Source organism: Tauraco erythrolophus, chromosome 2 (assembly GCF_009769465.1).
Source record: "Tauraco erythrolophus isolate bTauEry1 chromosome 2, bTauEry1.pri, whole genome shotgun sequence".
Lineage (NCBI taxonomy): Eukaryota > Metazoa > Chordata > Aves > Musophagiformes > Musophagidae > Tauraco > Tauraco erythrolophus.
In genome coordinates this window covers 73,120,080-73,135,117 of record NC_141466.1, presented here as the reverse complement: position 1 = coordinate 73,135,117, position 15,038 = coordinate 73,120,080, and the positions used below count along the sequence as shown (strand labels likewise).

General features: G+C 72.3%; 4 protein-coding genes across 6 annotated transcripts; 2 read left to right on the top strand and 2 right to left on the bottom strand.

Moving 5' to 3' along the window:
- The first annotated feature begins 3,059 nt into the window (after window positions 1-3,059).
- On the top strand, window positions 3,060-5,818 carry PREB (prolactin regulatory element binding). 3 transcript variants are annotated; one of them, XM_086624889.1, is made up of 9 exons: window positions 3,060-3,194; window positions 3,448-3,643; window positions 3,841-4,052; window positions 4,270-4,350; window positions 4,421-4,545; window positions 4,878-5,051; window positions 5,122-5,194; window positions 5,299-5,458; window positions 5,619-5,818. In XM_086624889.1, exons 1-9 carry the CDS (start codon window positions 3,060-3,062, stop codon window positions 5,711-5,713), a joined length of 1,251 nt encoding a protein of 416 aa, XP_086481015.1. In that variant the 3' UTR covers window positions 5,714-5,818. The 3 variants fall into 3 exon arrangements, with proteins under 3 accessions (XP_086481015.1, XP_086481008.1, XP_086481020.1); XM_086624882.1 differs by having other exon boundaries at window positions 4,270-4,389; XM_086624894.1 differs by lacking the exon at window positions 4,878-5,051.
- Window positions 5,819-6,096: 278 nt separating this feature from the next.
- Window positions 6,097-7,964, bottom strand: ABHD1 (abhydrolase domain containing 1). The gene is made up of 9 exons (XM_086625885.1): window positions 7,854-7,964; window positions 7,602-7,762; window positions 7,351-7,533; window positions 7,243-7,288; window positions 7,025-7,137; window positions 6,780-6,953; window positions 6,651-6,699; window positions 6,423-6,588; window positions 6,097-6,326 (listed from the first exon to the last, which is right to left on the bottom strand). Exons 1-9 carry the CDS (start codon window positions 7,962-7,964, stop codon window positions 6,097-6,099), a joined length of 1,233 nt encoding a protein of 410 aa, XP_086482011.1.
- Window positions 7,965-9,428: 1,464 nt separating this feature from the next.
- Window positions 9,429-10,823, top strand: CGREF1 (cell growth regulator with EF-hand domain 1). Its single transcript, XM_086625872.1, has 5 exons — window positions 9,429-9,502; window positions 9,865-9,936; window positions 10,131-10,201; window positions 10,288-10,412; window positions 10,494-10,823. The coding sequence occupies exons 1-5, from the start codon at window positions 9,429-9,431 to the stop codon at window positions 10,821-10,823; spliced, it is 672 nt and encodes a 223-aa protein (XP_086481998.1).
- Window positions 10,824-11,250: 427 nt separating this feature from the next.
- On the bottom strand, window positions 11,251-14,250 carry KHK (ketohexokinase). The gene is made up of 8 exons (XM_086625858.1): window positions 14,114-14,250; window positions 13,908-14,024; window positions 13,498-13,632; window positions 12,640-12,712; window positions 12,376-12,522; window positions 11,754-11,842; window positions 11,501-11,658; window positions 11,251-11,336 (listed from the first exon to the last, which is right to left on the bottom strand). The coding sequence occupies exons 1-8, from the start codon at window positions 14,248-14,250 to the stop codon at window positions 11,251-11,253; spliced, it is 942 nt and encodes a 313-aa protein (XP_086481984.1).
- Between the last annotated feature and the right edge of the window lie 788 nt (window positions 14,251-15,038).

Genomic DNA, 15,038 nt, shown 5'->3' with positions numbered 1-15,038 from the left:
CCTGCCCCGCCGCGGCTGTGGGCAGGGGGAGGGCAGGGAGCCCGGGCATCCCGCTGCCCACCCTGTGCCCGACCCCCGTGCACGGTAGGGGTGTGGATCCCGGTGGCACCGGCCTCCCCCGGCGGCTGCCCCCGATCCCCACCCTGGGGCATGGCCGCGCTGTGCTGCGGGGGGAGAGCAGATGTGGGCATGGCCCTGGGCACCCCGGGGGTCAGGGGAGGCAGTTCCCCGTTGCCAGCCTGCTGTCCCCCGGGCCTGCCTGCTCGTGGCTCCTGGTGGCTGCGGCTGCCCCGGGGGGGTCAGGACCGGGTGCCCCCCAGGGACTGGCATAGAGGCAGGTGCGCATCGACCACTTCTGCAAGAAAGGGAGAGGGGTCGGGGCTGAGAGGGCGGCCCCTTGTCCTTCATTGTCCCCACCTGGGGACGGGGGGGTCCCAGGGACCAGCCCCCGGTGTGCACGGGGCACGCTGGGGACCCCAGGCACCACCCCGTGCTGTGTACGGTGCACGCTGGAGACCCCGGTGTGGGGGGGCTGCAAGCCAAGACAATGGGTGCTGGTGTGCACTGGGGACCCCAGGGACCCACTGCATCGTGATCTGGGGGGCTGCCACTGGTGTGCACAGGGGATAGTGGGGGACCCCAGGGACCTGGACCCTGAGGCAGGGGTCTCACCTTCATGGGGTGCAGGAGCGGGTGTCTGTGGAGCAGGCAAGAGGGCACGGGTGGGGGTGGCCCACAGCCCAGCGCGTGGCTGAGGTGGGCAATGTAGCTGGTGGCCAGGACCAGGACGTCCAGCTTGGAGAGCTTGGTGCCGGGGGGCACGGCGGGCAGGGCAGCCTGCAGTGACAGGAAGGCCCGGCACAGTGCCCGCACATGGCTTCACTCCTGTGCTGTGTTCTGGGGGCACGGTGGCTCCGCAGGGCCCTGCGGTGAGCAGGAGGCTGAGAGGGCGCAGCGTGTGCAGCACCCAACAGGGATGGGGACAGCATCCATCCCCCATGGTGCCACCTGCCCCTGGGGAGTTGGGTGCCCCTAGGACCCACGGAGTGTCTGTGCACCCAGGGCTGCATCCCACCCACCCACATGCCGTGGGGCAGCCCGCGCCCCCCTGCCCGCACCCCACTGGGCTCAGTCCTGCCCATGACCTGCAGCTGAGTGGGGCAGGCTGGCACTGCCTGCCGCACACCCCCTCCCCACAGCTCCCTGGAGCAGCCCCCCAGCAGCCCCCTGGGGCCCTCAGCACCAGCTGGCTCCGGTGCAGCGACGCGAGGGATGGCAGGCGCGTTCCCGGGGCTCCCTGCCGCCACCACGTGTGGGGTCCCACTCCCACGCTCAGCCAGCTCCTTACCTGTCCTGCTTCCAGGGGGCTCACTGGCTCGCTGGGGTGGGCAGATGAGAGCCCCGGGGTCCTGCCTATGCCCACTCCCCAGCAGCGCCGGCCGGCTCGTGCGGGGCTGTGGGCACCTCTCCTCCCCTGGGAGCCAGGGGCAGCGGTGGCCAGGGGGCAGCTGCGCATGGCAGCCGGCCCTGCTCTACACCCCACACCGCCGCCTGCCCCCGCACTCTCGGCCATGCTGGGCCCCACCAGGCAGCCCCTGCCCACGCTCCCGCCTGCGCCTCGGCCCTGCAAAGCACTGGTGGGTCGGGGCACCCTGGGGAGTGCGGCTGCGTCCCCCTTGCCGCCTCCCAGCACGGCTCAGCCCACGGCCTCATCTGGGCGGGTGTCTCACCTCCCCCTCCTTGGCACCGTGGGATTAGCAGGATACAGTCTGTCCCAGCCGGAGCCTCCCCCAGCCTGCGGCCGCCCACGGAGCCCCACTTGCCCCGCGGCTCATCCTCGGCCCCATGGGAGCCTCACGGCAGCCACCGCAGGCACAGGCTGTGCACCGGGCAGGGCACCCATGTGGGGTCACACTGTGCCCTGGCCCCGTGTTGCAGCCTGTGCACCCAAGGCTCTGCCCATGGGGTGGCAATCCGGTGCTGGTGCGGCATAGGGGGCAGGCAGCGATGCACTGGTGGGCTGAGGGGTCCCTCGGGGGCTGCATCATCCCCACCGCAGCCCGTTGTTCCCTTGGCTCCAGCCCTGGCACACCTGGAACCTGGGACACCCCAGCACCTGCATCCCCTGTGGAGCAGCAGGGTGGGAACCCCCAAGGGGCTGGAGTGCCGGCCTGGCCGGTGGTAGGTCAGCGTGGGAGGGGGGAGGTGCAGCGAGGCAGCCGGGGGACACAGGGCTGGGGGTACCGGGGTCTGGGGGCAGACGGGCTGGGGGGACCCATGGGAACCCAGGCAGCCCCTCACCACAGCGTGCTGCCCTGTGCAGCTCTGGGGGTGGGGGCTGTGGGGCTGAGCAGGGACCATGGGATCTCCCAGCCCCCGCGGGAGGCAGTGCACGGGACCCCCGTCCTGGGCACCTCTCAGGCTGCAGAGATGCTCCCTCGCGGGGGGCAGGGGGCGCCTCGCTGCGCAATGACGGGGTGCACGAGGGGGGTCCTCAACCGGGCTGCAGGCGGGGCGGCCCCCGGCCCTCCCTGGGGGGCACAGGGGGGTCCCCCGTGGCCTCGCGCGGGTGCTGCCCCACTGCAGAGGGATGTGCGTGGGGTGGGGGACAGGGCAGGACCCTCCCCGCGGTGCAACCCCTCCCCCTCCTCACCCCGGGGTAGGAGCACGGGACCGCTGCGGCCGCGGTGCCCGCGCGATGTCCCGCCGCACGACGGGGTGCACGCGCGATACCGGCCGCGTCGGGGGGGCGGCGGGTCCGCTGAAGGCGCCGCTGTGCGCACACGGTGCCCCACGGCCCGGGGGCTGTGCGTGCGGGGCGCTGCGGGCGGCGTTCCGGCGCGGCGGGGTACCCCCGCCGCTCCCATCCTCTCCCACCGCTCCCGCTTCCCGCCGCCCGCCCGCCCCTCCTTCCTTCCTTCCTTCCTTCCCGCCGCTCGCCCCCAAAACCGCCCTTCCCGCCGCCCTGCGCATGCGCCAAGCGGGGGCGGGGGGCGGGGCGGTTCGGACGTGGCGGCGGCGCGGTGACGGAGCGACGCGCCGACGTGTGCGGCGCAGCCATGGCGCCGCGGCGGCCGGTGGAGCTGTACCGGGCGCCCTTCCCGCTCTACACCGTCCGCCTCCACCCGCGGCGGCCGCTCGCCATCACCGCCGGCGGCGGCGGCGCCGCCAAGACCGGCATCCGCAATGGCGTGGTGCGGCTTGGCCGGGGGCGCGGGTGGGCGGCGGGCCCGTGGGCTGCAGCGGGTGGGCGAGGAGGCCCGGGGGGCTGCGGAGGGGCGGGGGGAGGCCCGGCTCGGCGGCGGGTCAAGGCGGCGGCAGCAGCCGGGTGCTGCGGAGGTGGCCCCGGGGGGGACACGGGGGACGGGGCCCCGCTGCGGGCCCGGGGGGCTGCCGGGCGCGGGGGGCCGCGGCCGGCGGGGTCTGAGGCCGAGCCGCGTCCCGCAGCACTTCCTGCAGCTGGAGCAGATCGGGGGGCGGCTCAGCGCCTCCCTGCTGCACTCCCACGACACCGAGACCCGCGCCACCATGAGCATGGCGCTGGCCGACGACTTCATCGCCGCGGGGCAGGACGCGAGCTGCCACATCCTCCGCTTCAGTCTGCAGGCGCCCGCGGCCAAGGGCGGCTCAGCCGGCCGGAACGGTGAGGCCCCGCTGTCCCCGGGGGTCGGTGTGACGGCACCTGTTTGGGGTGCCGTGGGGCAGGGCACGGGGGGCTGCGGAGCGCTTCGGAGGTGGGACGGTGCTGAGGGGGTCGCCTGCCTGCACCAGACCCATTGGCTCAGCCCGCCGGCCGGCAGAGAGCTGTGTCAGGGCTCAATATCGTCTGCCCTGCCGCAGGCAGCGGGGAGAAGGGGCCGCGGAAGCGGAAGGGTCCCAGTCCGGCGGGGCAGGGCGACACACAGAGCCAGGCAAGCGAGGTGACGGTGGAGAGCCTGCACAGTGTCCGCACGGATTTCAGCCCTGACGCACTGCAGAAGGCCGTCCGCTTCAATGCTGACTGCTCTCTGCTCGTCACCGGTGGTGCCGATGGCTTCCTCCGCCTCTGGGAGGTAGGCACAGGGGCAGCTGAGGCTGGGCATCCCCATGCTGGTGGCAGCATGTGTCTGGTGGGGAAGGCCAAGCTCTGATGGTGTCACATCATCAGCGCCTGCGGTTCTGTAAGGCTGCATCTTCCCGACACCTTCCCTGAGTGACTGAGGGGGCCTGGTGCTGCCGCGGGGCCCTGGCCCGTGGGGCACGGCTCCATCACCTGCTCTGCCCTCGCAGTTCCCCAGCATGAAGAAGACACTGGAGTTCAAAGCCCACGATGGGGAGATCGAAGATATCACGCTGGGCCCTGACAACAAGGTGGGTGTTGAGCAGCTCCCCAGCCCCGCAAGGAGAGCTGTCCTTTGACACCCATGATCTCTGCGCACAGGTGGTCACGGCGGGACGGGACTTCCAGTGCTGCGTGTGGCAGCAGGACCAGCTGGTGACTGGACTGCACTGGAACGAGAACCTGCCTGGCATCCCCGACAAGGCTTACCGCTACCAGGCCTGCCGGTGAGGGCAGAGGGCTGGGAAGGGATCACCTCCACAGCTGCTGCTCCAGACTGAACGTGCAAACGCGTAGTCTGGGGCATGGCAAGCCTTGTCCCAGGCTCTGCCGCATCTGTGGGGAGAGGCTCAACCGGGCTGGGGGAAGGAGCTGCTCTGCTGCGTGCTTTAGCCGGGTGGGGTCTGGGTCCACGTTTGGGCTTGAGAGGGGAGTTGAGGGGGTGCTCTGGGCACCAGGAGAGCCATAGGTGCAGTGGGCCCCCCCTTGCAGCTGTGGGTGGAGGGTGACGGCAGTGCTGGCTGTAGGGACCGATGGACCCCGTGCTCTCCTGGGGCAGGTTTGGGGCTGTAGAGGACAATGCTGGGGCACTGCGGCTCTACACAGTGCAGGTGCCCCACAAGCGGGAGCGCCGCCCCCCGCCCTGCTACCTGACCAAATGGGACGGGAAGAGCTTCCTGCCGCTGCTGACTCGGCCCTGCGGCAGCGAGGTCATCTCCTGCCTTTCCATCAGGTACCCCGGGGCCGGGAGGGTGCGGGGCTGGGGGCCACACCAGCTGTACTCACTGTCCTCCTCCTTGCAGTGACTCGGGCACCTTCCTGGGGCTGGGCACAGTGACAGGCTCTGTCGCCATCCACATCGCCTTCTCGCTGCAGGTGAGCTGCGGGGCAGCCGCCTGGGCAGGGAGGGATGTGGGGGCAGCCCCAGTGCCCCCCTGGATGCCAGCCTACCTCCAGCTACCCCTGCTCCTGCCCTGCAGAGGCTGTACTATGTGAAGGAGGCACATGGCATCGTGGTGACGGACGTGGCCTTCATCCCAGAGAGCCAGCGTGGGCGAGAGTTGCTGGCAGGGAATGAGGCCGCCCTGCTCAGCGTGGCCGTCGACAGCCGCTGCAAGCTGCACCTGCTCCCCAGCCGACGTAGGTGCCAGGGAGGCGGGGCTGCCTCGGGGGCTGTCGCAGGTGCTGGGGAGGCCAGTGTTGCTCCCCAGCCCAGGCCTGGGCTGCTTCTGCCCGTCCTTAAGCATGTGTGTGGGTCTGGGGGCTGCAGCGCCTGTCCTCACCCCTCTCTCCTCCACAGGCTCCCTCCCCATCTGGCTACTGCTGCTGCTCTGCGCCGGACTCATCGTGGCCACCATCCTGCTGCTGCAGTTTGCCTTCCCGGGGTTCCTGTAGGGCCCCAGAACCCCCAGCGCCAGGACGGACCCCGCAGGCTGGCCAGCCTTGCCATGCCTCAGCTCACCCCAAGCAGACTGTGAAGCAGATGAGGGACCAGGCCCACCCCCGCCATCCCCGCTGGCACTCGGGGAGCGGGCAAGGGGCCCATGAGCTGCACGGGGCCCCAGCCCAGCGGGACTGTGGTGGCTGCGGTGTGGCACAGGGCTGGCCCTGGGGAGGAGGGGGTCCCTCGAGCCTTCTGCTGTCATTAAAATGAGCGGGAAGGCACCGCTGTCCTGTCTGCTCTGGCTGGAAAGGGAGGGGCTGTTCTGGGCCCAGGCCACACCCTCCCTGCCCAGCCCACTGATGCGTGGCTGCAGCTGTGGGGGTTTATTGTGGGGTCAGGCAGCACTTTGCACCGCAGCCCCCTCCTCAGCACTGTCCCCATCCCCCTCCAGCTGCTGCAGCTCCTCCCCATGCTCGAAGACAGCGGTGATGAACTGGGCGAAGAGTCGCTCCATGTAGGTGCCAGGGCGGGGGCACAGTCCCTCCAGGAAGCCGATGTGTCCCCCGTGGGCCGTCACCAGCAGTGCCACGTGGGACAGGCGCCAGGCGGCCTCCACGGGGATGGCTGGACAAGCATGGCAGGAGGGGGTCAGCCACCGGCCTGCCCCACCATGGGGCTGTGCCCAGAGATGCGCCCCACCCCCCACAGGCCCCTGCTCACCATGCAGGGGGGAGAAGGGGTCATCAGAGGCATTGAGGCAGAGCACGGGCACGCGGATGCGGTGCAGCTGGCGCGTGGGGCTGGCTGCCTGGTAGTACTCGTGGCAGGAACGGTAGCCGAAGGCATGGGCCGTGTAGCGCTCATCAAACTCCCGGATGGTGCGTGCCTGTGGGAGGGTGGTCATGGGGGGGCTTGGCCTCCAAGGCTGGGGTGGGGGCTGGGTCATACCTGCAGCACGTGCTCCACATCCACCTTGTCCCCGATGGCTGCCCTGTGCCTGTACCAGGTTTGGGGTCAGTGTTGGGCAATACCAGCGGCCCGAGGCCAGGTGCGTGGCCTCCCGTGCCCCCCACTCACGTGCTGACGAGGCGGCAGAGGCCAGCGGCGAGGTAGTGGTTGAAGAGCAGGGCGTTGAGGGGCTGCTCCAGCGACGCAGTCGTGGCAATGGGGTCCCAGCTGGGGGAGAAGGCCATGGCCGCCGCCAGCCCCGCCGCCTGGCCCCGCCGCCCCAGGTAGTTCAGCACCTGCATCCTGTGGTGCAGCCAGTCAGGGGCAGCTGAGCCACCATCCCGGCCTAGCCCCAGTGTGGTGGCTGCCCCTACCCGCCCAGTGAGACGCCCACGGCCACCAGTGGGGCCTGTGGGTACTGGCGCTTTATGTAGGTGATGGCTGTCTCCAGGTCCTCGGTGTTGCTGGCGCAGAAGGTCCGGGGGGTCTGAGGGGGAAGCGGAGCTGGGGGCGGGCAGTGGCCCACCGCCCCCGTACCGGGCTGTCCCGGCTCTGCCCTGGGATGGGGGTGGGATTTGCAGGTCTCACCCACCAGCAGCTCCTCACCCCGGCAGCCCCGGTGGTTGAGCACGACGGACCTGGGGGAGAGGGAGGTGTGAGGGGCTGGCGGGGCTGTGCCCGGCCCGTCCCCGGGGCTCACCTGTAGCCGGCACGGCTGGCCCGGTGCACCAGGCAGAGCAGGTAACCGGTCTGGCTGCTGCCGGTAAGGCCCGGGAGCAGCAGGACGGTGGGGCAAGCGGGGGCTTCTGGGTGCCGGTGGCCGTCGGCGTCCTCGGCCCAGTCGAGGATGAGCTGCCCGCCGTCGGGGGCGCGGATGGCCTCACTGTGGGCAGAGCGTCAGGTCGGCAGGGCGGCAGAGGAACCAGAACGGGGCCGGGGCCTCGGACTCACCTGCGGTAGGAGACGGGCGGGCGGGCCGGGAGCAGCGCACCCAGCAGGGTCTGTAGGCGGCCCTCGAAGCACCAGGGCGTAGGGCAGAAGGTCTCGCCCACGGCGGGGCACCGACGCTCCAGGAAGACGCGGAGCCGCGGGCCGGCGGCGAGCAGCGGCCGCTGCGGGGGGGCGGGAGCGTGTCAGCGGAGCGGGGCAGCGCCGGGCTGGGTCGACCCTGTCCCGGCCCGGCCCGGCCCGGCTCGCACTCACCCGCGGCACTCGCGCCCAGTAGTAGCCGAAGAGGGCGGCGGCGGAGGCCGCCAGCAGCAGCGGGAGTGGGGACAGCGCCGGGACCGGCACTACTGGCACCTCCGCGCCCATCGCCGCCACCGCCGCCTGCTCGGATGGCTCCGCCCCCGCAGCGTGGCCCCGCCTCGAGGGATGGCCCGATCGATATTGGCCCGGGCCCCGGAACGGCTCCGCCCACCACGGCCCCGCCCGGAGCGGGCGCGTGTCGCGCTGGCGGCCATGGTTGAGGCTGGCAGAGGCGCCGGGTGCCGGTTAACCCCTGTGCTGCCGGCGGACGCGGCCGGAGTCGCCCCGGGGCGTCGCGGGTGGGGGCTGAACCCCCCCCGAGCAGGGAAGGACCCGGCGAGCTGGCGGGGAGGGTCCTTGCGGGGCGGGTCTCGGGCACTGCCGGTGCCGGTACCGCTGCCGGTGCTGGTGCCGGTGCCGGTGCCTGTGCGGGGGAACGTGTCGGCTACGTGGCCCGGGGCGGGGCGGGCGGCACCGAGCGGCGCCGAGACGTGAGACCGGGACGGGGTGAGCGGGCAGCGGGTCACCGGGCTGCCGGGGGGGGTTGTTTGGGGGGGTGCACTGTGCGCGCATCAGGGCGGGTCGCTGCGCCCTGCGGGGTCCGTGTGCGATGTGTGCCGCGAGCGCGTGTGTGCGCTGCGCGAGCCGCGTGAACAGCGCTTGCGGCGTGTTCGTGAGTGTGCAGCGTGAGCAGTGCGAGCAGCATGCACGCTGCATGCAGTGTGTGCAGTGCGAGCAGCATGTCTGTGCGTGGGCAGCGTGAGCGGTGTGTGCAGTGTGTCCGTGCGTGTGCAGTGAGCAGCGTCTGTGTGTGAGCAGCGTGAGGAGCGTGAGCAGTGTGAGCAGTGTGCACAGTGCATGCAGTGTGTGCAGTGCGAGCAGCATGTCTGTGCGTGGGCAGCGTGAGTGGTGTGTGCAGTGTGTCCGTGCGTGTGCAGCGAGCAGCATCTGTGTGTGTGCAGTGTGAGCAATGTGAGCGGTGTGCACAGTGCACAGTGCGTGCAGTGTGCGCAGCGTGTCCGTGCGTGGGCAGCGTGAGCAGTGTGTGCAATGACCAGTGCGAGCAGTGTGCAGTGCCCGCAGCACCCTCAGCGTGCCACCCTCCAGCGCGCTCCTCCCGTGCAGCGCAGCCGTCCCGGCGGTGCCAGCGTGTCCCCGTCGCGCTGGAGCCAGTGGACGCTGCCTGGAGCTTCTCGCCACCCCCGGGGCTGCTGCTCCCGCGCGGGGCCCGGAGCGGATAGGGGGCGGGGGGAGCCTGGGGAGCTGCCGCGGGCGGGGGCTGCGGGCCGGGTTGCCGGGGGAGCAGAGCCCGAACGGGATGGGAGGGCTCCGGGACGGGTGGCCGGCGCCGTGAGTGTGGAAGCGCTTGGGGCAGAGCCCCCTCCATCCCCGCCCCTCTCCAAATGCCGGATTCCCACGGCCCCCACACACTCCCACCGTGGCTGGGCACAGCCCCCATGTCGTCGCCCCCCACGCAGCCATGGGTGCCCACCCTTCTGCTCTCCCCTGGCTGCAGCCTGGGGTCGCAGGATGAGGAACCCACTGCCGGTGCTGCTGCTGCTGGTCCCAGCAGCGTGGGCTGCCCCCAAGGCGGGGGGGCACAGGTACGGGGGCACAGGTGTGAGTGGGGTACATGGGTGTGGGTGGGGTACATGGGTACCAGTGGGGCGTGGGTGTGGTTTGGGTGCACAGGTGCAGATGGGCACCCGGGCATGGGAGGGGTGCACGGGTGCAGATGGGGTGCATGGGGGTGGCTGGGGCACATGGCTGCAGGTGCGTGGATCCTGGGGTGCACGGTCAGAGACAGGGTACAGGAGTGCACAGAGGGCTGCGGGGCTGTGGGTGGAGGGGATGCAGTGCAGGTGTGGGGCATTGGGGGATGTCAGGCCAGGCTGGGGTGGGCAGCCCCCCCCTGCTGCCCCCCGCCCCAGGGGCATGGGTAACCCCCTTCCCCCACCCTGGCCAGGACTGAGGACCGCACAGCCACGAGGCCAAATCCTGATCCCAATCCACTGAGCCTGGAGCTGCCCACGCTGCTGTGAGTCCCTGTCCCTTTGGGGAAGCCCACAGCACCTGGCCTGGGGGCTGCACATTGGGGAGTCACCCAGCGAGGGGACGGGGGGCTATATGGGGAGAGGCATGGGCAGTGCCCAGCTGGCTGTGGGGCAGGGCAGCCCTGGGGCTGGCTGTGGGGCAGGAGGTGTGTGCCCCCCCCAGCCCCGCTGCCCCCAGGCTGCTGCAGAGCGCGGTGAGGAGCCTGGGGCTGCCGGAGAGGGATGCGGAGGCCATGACGCAGGAGCAGGGTAAGGCTGTGTGGCAGTAGGGAAGCTGGGGGTCCTGGGGCGGGGCAGGGACACAGCCCCAGCCCCACGGCACCCATGCCCCACAGCCCTGCTCTACCTCTTTGTGCTGCACGACCACGACCGGAGTGGGCACCTGGATGGGCTGGAGCTGTTGCAGCTGCTGAGAGTGGTGCTGGCACAGCAGAATGGGGGGCAGCTGGACCCCAACGCGGTAGGTCCCACAGGGAGACAGCCCCTCGCACCCCACGGAGCCCCCAGGCTGTGCCCTCACCCTGTTGTGTCCCCCCCGCAGGTGGTCGTGCTGGTGGACCGAGTCCTGGAGAAGCAGGACCTGAGTGGGGATGGGCTGCTCGACCCCCCTGAGCTGCTGCTCTGGCCCCCCTGGGGCCAGGGACCCCCGGGGCAGCTGCTGGTGGGGGCTGAGGCTGCACCAGAGGAGGACATGGGGACCCCTGGGAGGGACACGTGGGTGACAATCTCAGGGCATGGCCCAGCAGAGGGGCAGGCAGCCCCCCGGGCTGAAGCCCCCGATGCTGGAGCTGTGGAGGCAGAGGAAGCCCCCCAGGATGGAGCCCCTGAGGGGGAGGCAGCCCCAGTTTGGGCAGACCCTGAGGAGGGGTAGGTGGTGGGGGGCTCAGGGCAGGGCTGTGCCAGCCACACAGCAGCTGTGGGGTGCAGTGCCTTTGGCTGCTCCCCTGTCTTGCTCAGGCCACGTGGTAGTAGGGCGGGTCCCTGTACCCCCCTTGGCCTCTGTTGGGGTTGGGGAGGACGGCGGGACCGGAACCATGCGGTTGCCCCTGTAACGTGGTGGGATGCAGAAATACAGACACTGCTGCCGGTGCTCAGCTGGGCCGTGGTCGGTGCAGCCCCCGCAGTCTGTGCCGCCCCCGGCTGGGGAGAGGGGCTGGGCACAGCCATGGGGCGCAGAAGGCAGCGGTGGGGCACGCGGGCCTTTATTGGCAGCAGGGCAGGGGGGTGCTGGGTGCTGCGGGGGTGCTGTGGGGTGCCCTGAGAGCAGGGAGGGGGTCTCCTGGCACGGGGTGCCCAGCTCAGACGATGCCGTCGAAGCCCTGGATCCCACATTTCCTGCCCGCAATCTGGCAGCCGAAGGTGAGGGCGTCCTGCAGGCTCTTCCCTGGGGAAGGGGCACCTCGTCAGCCCCTGCTGGGCCGTGGCCATGCCGTGCTGTGGCCATGCCGTGCCGTGGCTGACCTGTGCCACGGCCGTGCTGCGGCCATGCCGTGGCCATGCTGTGGCTGTGCAGAGGCTGTGCTGTGGCCGTGCCGTGGCCGTGCCCACCTGCCGAGAGTGCGAAGATGACGGCAGCGTTGAAGGTGTCCCCGGCCCCCAGCGTGTCCACGAGGGTCTCTGGGGGGAAGGCGTCCGAGTGCACCAGCTCCCCATCGGGCCCCATAGCATCAGCCCCCTCCTCGGCCCAGGCACAGATCAGCGTGGCCCTGGGGGAGGGGAAGTGTGGGGGGTGGGCTGGTGGGTTTGGGGCACAGCCGTGCGCCCCCCAACCGCGCGGCGCCCCTCACGCGCCCCGTCCTACCCCGGCTGCACGCGGCTGCGCAGCCCCCGCAGCGCCTCGGGGGCCGACCGGTACCCGAAGTGCTGGGCCAGGTCCTTGCTGATGAACACCTGCGGGGGAGCGGCTGGCACAGGGGCGGCACCCCCCGCCGCGCCGTGCCCCCGCGCCCCAGCTGCCCCCACCCCCGGCCCCAACCACACACTGCTATGCCCCCCCCGCACCCCAGTGCTCCAGCTGCACCGCCGGTACCCCACTCCCCACCCCTGGAGCCCCGACTCGCGCTCCCGCTGCCCCTCGACACCCGGCTCCGGCCCCCGACCCCGCCCACGCTCGGGAACCACGCCCCCAAACCCGCCCCCTCCCCACACTGCGGCTCGGCTCCTGGCTCCGCCCATGCCCGCTAGCCCCGCCCACAGGCCAAATCCCCGCCCTTCCCAGAGCGCCACAGCCCATGGCCCCGCCCCCAAGTCTCCGCCCCTTCAGTAGCCCCGCCCCCTCCGGGCACCCCGCCTCGCTCTCTGGCTCCGCCCCCGGCCGGTAGCTCCGCCCCCTCCGTGGCGCCAGCACCTCGCGACGGCCCGGCCCGGCCCCTGGCCCCGCCCCCGGCCTGTAGCCCCGCCCCCGAGGAGGCCCCGCCCCGCACCACGTGGCCCAGGCCCATCAGCGCCAGCAGCTCCTCCCGCGGCTTCTCCACCTCCACCGAGGTGCGGACCCGCTCTGCCGGCGGCCGGGCCTGGTTGTGCCGCTCCACCCGCCGGATCATCGCCGCCTGCTCCGCCGCGTTCCGGGCCTGCGGGCGCACACCGCATGGCACCGGCACCGGCGGCCCCGCGGGCGGCTCCTGCCCCACCCTGGGATCACCCCCGTGGCCCAGGGCACCCCGGGCTCACCCCTGCCCCGGGCTCACCTCCCAGTGGATCCACTTGTACTGGGAGAGGTCGACCCGCTCGAAGTCGCGGGCCGTCACGTCAGGCGTGTTCCTGCGGGGCGGGGGTCAGGCAGGGCGGGGTGGGGGGGGATCCCCAGCCGCAGCGTGGGGCGGCCCCGGGTGACCCCAGCCTGGCAGCCCGCTAGGGGCGAAGGGCAATGCCGGGGGCTGCGGAGGGCTCAGCGCCACCCGGGGCAGAGGTCCTCGTGGGGGTGGCACCAGCCGGGTGAATTATTAATGATGGCCCAGCGGGACCCTGGGACCGACTCAAAGGGCAGCAATGGTGGCAGCCAAGCTGGAGCTGCCAGAGCTGGAGGGGCTGGCGATGCCAAACAGCCCCTTCCACCATCAACCCACGTGAGTGCAGCTGGCCATCTGCCAGGGCGAGGACAACGGCTGCCCTGCCAGCACCGGCATGGTTGAGGGAGCACTGTCCCGGGCACCGGGCAGCTGCCGTGTGCAGTGCTGGGTGTCCCCACAGGGGCCGTGCTGCCTGTTCCGCGCATCAGCGCGCATGGGCACGCAGGGATGCCGCCGCCAATCACGGCTGCGACACGGGGGGGAGATTAGGGCCTGCAGGGATGATTGGCAGCAATTGTGTGTGCAGAATTACGGGGAATCACTCGATCTGGCAGGCGGGACCCCCCAGCAGGCAGTGCTGGGCTGGCACTGGTGGACTCTCTGCCAGGGGCTGTGTGCTGTGAGACCCCCAGAGTGCAGGGGGTGGCCCGGGTGCCTGGCTCAGCCAGGGCAAAGGCAGAGAGGGGGCCGCAGCCCTGAGCCGGCCTGGCCGAGCGCTGCCCGCCGGGCGATTTGGGCCAGGGCTGGCGCCCTTACGTGTCATAGAGCACGATGGTCCGGGAGCCGCTGGCGGCACTGACGACACAGCAGGCGCAGGGCACATTCCCGCTGGGCTGCCAGGCCACATTTGTCACATCCACACCCCGGCGTTGGAAATCCGCCACAATGAAACTTGGGGGACAGAGAGCGGGGTGAGGGGCGCCACGCACCCACGGGCGTGCAGGATGGTGCGGGTGCCCCGGCTGGCGCTGGCGATGACGACGGAGGTGGGCAGGCAGCCGGCGGGCTGCAGCACCGCGTGGCACACGTCCACCCCGTGGCGCCGCAGGTCGGCCAGGACGAAGCTGCCGGCGGGAGAGATGCGGCGGGGCCGGCGGGAGAGTCAGGGCGCGGGGGCGGCCGCGGGACCCCCGCCGGCAGCCCGGGTCCCTCCGCGCCCCACTTACTCGGCGGCGTGCCCGGGGACCAGCGAGCCCATGAAGGCGCAGGGGGCTCCCAGCAGCGACAGCACCGTGCAGGAGTTGGAGGCGTTCCCGCCTCGCTGCCACCGCTGCGACACGCACCTGCAATGCAGCGGGCCGTGGGCGCCGGGCCGGCCCCGGGAGCAGCACCGGCAGCGCCCGGCGGAGCTGCTCCCCCGGCCCGGCGGTACCTGGTCTCCGAGTCCTCGGCGGGGTAGGCCTCTACCACGCTGATGATGTCCAGGCACGCCAGCCCCAGGCACAGGATCCGCTTCTCCCCCACGGGGCCGGGGCCGGGGTCCCGCCGGGCGGCCGCCCCCGCTGCCATGCCGGGCCGGGCTGCGCGGGACTGCGCTCGCTCCGCCACCGGCGCCGGCACCGGCACCTCCCGCCCCGCCCCGCCCCGCCTCGCCGCCGCCAATCAGGGAACGCCCCGCGGCACGCCCCTCGCGGCGCGGCCAATCAGAGCCCGTCGCCGCGCTTCTCCCTCCGCGGGCTGGACGAGGGAGGGGCGCGGCCACGCAGGAGCCGCCCCCGAGGCCGCGCCCCTCCACCGCACCTCGCGCATGCGCACCAGGGGCGCGTGCCGCGACGTTGCGCAGGCGGGCGAAGCGTGCGCCTCCGCACGCGCTCCCCGCACACGCGCCCCGCCGCCCTCCCCCCCCGCGCTTTCCCCCCTATGCCGCCCCGCGCGGGCGCGCGCTGCCCGGGCTCACGGCCCGTTACACACGAACTGCGCACGCGGGCGCTTTGCGCGTGCACGGTGTTTACACACGTACCCCGTGCTCGCACCCACGTGCACAGCCCGCCGCGCGCACGCCCCCCCCGTGCACGCACACCCCTCCTGCGCACCCCCCCTGCGCACGCACCCCACTGGCCCCCCCCCACCCCCGTGCCCAGCGGGTGCAGCCCCCAGGCCGCCGCCGAGGCCGGCCCGGCACGGTGGCCCCTGCGCGGAGGCAGCGGGTCCCAGCGTGGGGCCAGGCTGGGGGCAGCCGCACAGCGAGGACAGGGCTGGGGTGTCCGCGGGGGGTGGCTGCCAGCCCCAGGGCTGCACTTTGCCCGGGGGCACCCACTGGACCGAGCCTGGTGCTGCCGGAGGGCGCTGGGCCCCCA

What these genes read in the sequence shown, in the direction of transcription:
- PREB (XM_086624882.1), top strand. Translation starts at nt 3,060, where the DNA reads ATGGCGCCGCGGCGGCCGGTGGAGCTGTACCGGGCGCCCTTCCCGCTC. An exon ending in CGGCTCAGCCGGCCGGAACG is followed by an intron (nt 3,644 to 3,840) that starts GTGAGGCCCCGC and finishes GCCCTGCCGCAG; the next exon opens with GCAGCGGGGAGAAGGGGCCG. An exon ending in CCAGCCCCGCAAGGAGAGCT is followed by an intron (nt 4,390 to 4,420) that starts GTCCTTTGACAC and finishes CTCTGCGCACAG; the next exon opens with GTGGTCACGGCGGGACGGGA.
- ABHD1 (XM_086625885.1), bottom strand. Translation starts at nt 7,964, where the DNA reads ATGGGCGCGGAGGTGCCAGTAGTGCCGGTCCCGGCGCTGTCCCCACTC. An exon ending in CCGCCCGTCTCCTACCGCAG is followed by an intron (nt 7,534 to 7,601) that starts GTGAGTCCGAGG and finishes CTCTGCCCACAG; the next exon opens with TGAGGCCATCCGCGCCCCCG. An exon ending in GCCAGCCGTGCCGGCTACAG is followed by an intron (nt 7,289 to 7,350) that starts GTGAGCCCCGGG and finishes CCTCTCCCCCAG; the next exon opens with GTCCGTCGTGCTCAACCACC.
- CGREF1 (XM_086625872.1), top strand. Translation starts at nt 9,429, where the DNA reads ATGAGGAACCCACTGCCGGTGCTGCTGCTGCTGGTCCCAGCAGCGTGG. An exon ending in CCCAAGGCGGGGGGGCACAG is followed by an intron (nt 9,503 to 9,864) that starts GTACGGGGGCAC and finishes CACCCTGGCCAG; the next exon opens with GACTGAGGACCGCACAGCCA. An exon ending in GGCCATGACGCAGGAGCAGG is followed by an intron (nt 10,202 to 10,287) that starts GTAAGGCTGTGT and finishes CATGCCCCACAG; the next exon opens with CCCTGCTCTACCTCTTTGTG.
- KHK (XM_086625858.1), bottom strand. Translation starts at nt 14,250, where the DNA reads ATGGCAGCGGGGGCGGCCGCCCGGCGGGACCCCGGCCCCGGCCCCGTG. An exon ending in GCCGAGGACTCGGAGACCAG is followed by an intron (nt 14,025 to 14,113) that starts GTACCGCCGGGC and finishes GCTGCATTGCAG; the next exon opens with GTGCGTGTCGCAGCGGTGGC. An exon ending in ACCATCGTGCTCTATGACAC is followed by an intron (nt 12,713 to 13,497) that starts GTAAGGGCGCCA and finishes CCCGCCCCGCAG; the next exon opens with GAACACGCCTGACGTGACGG.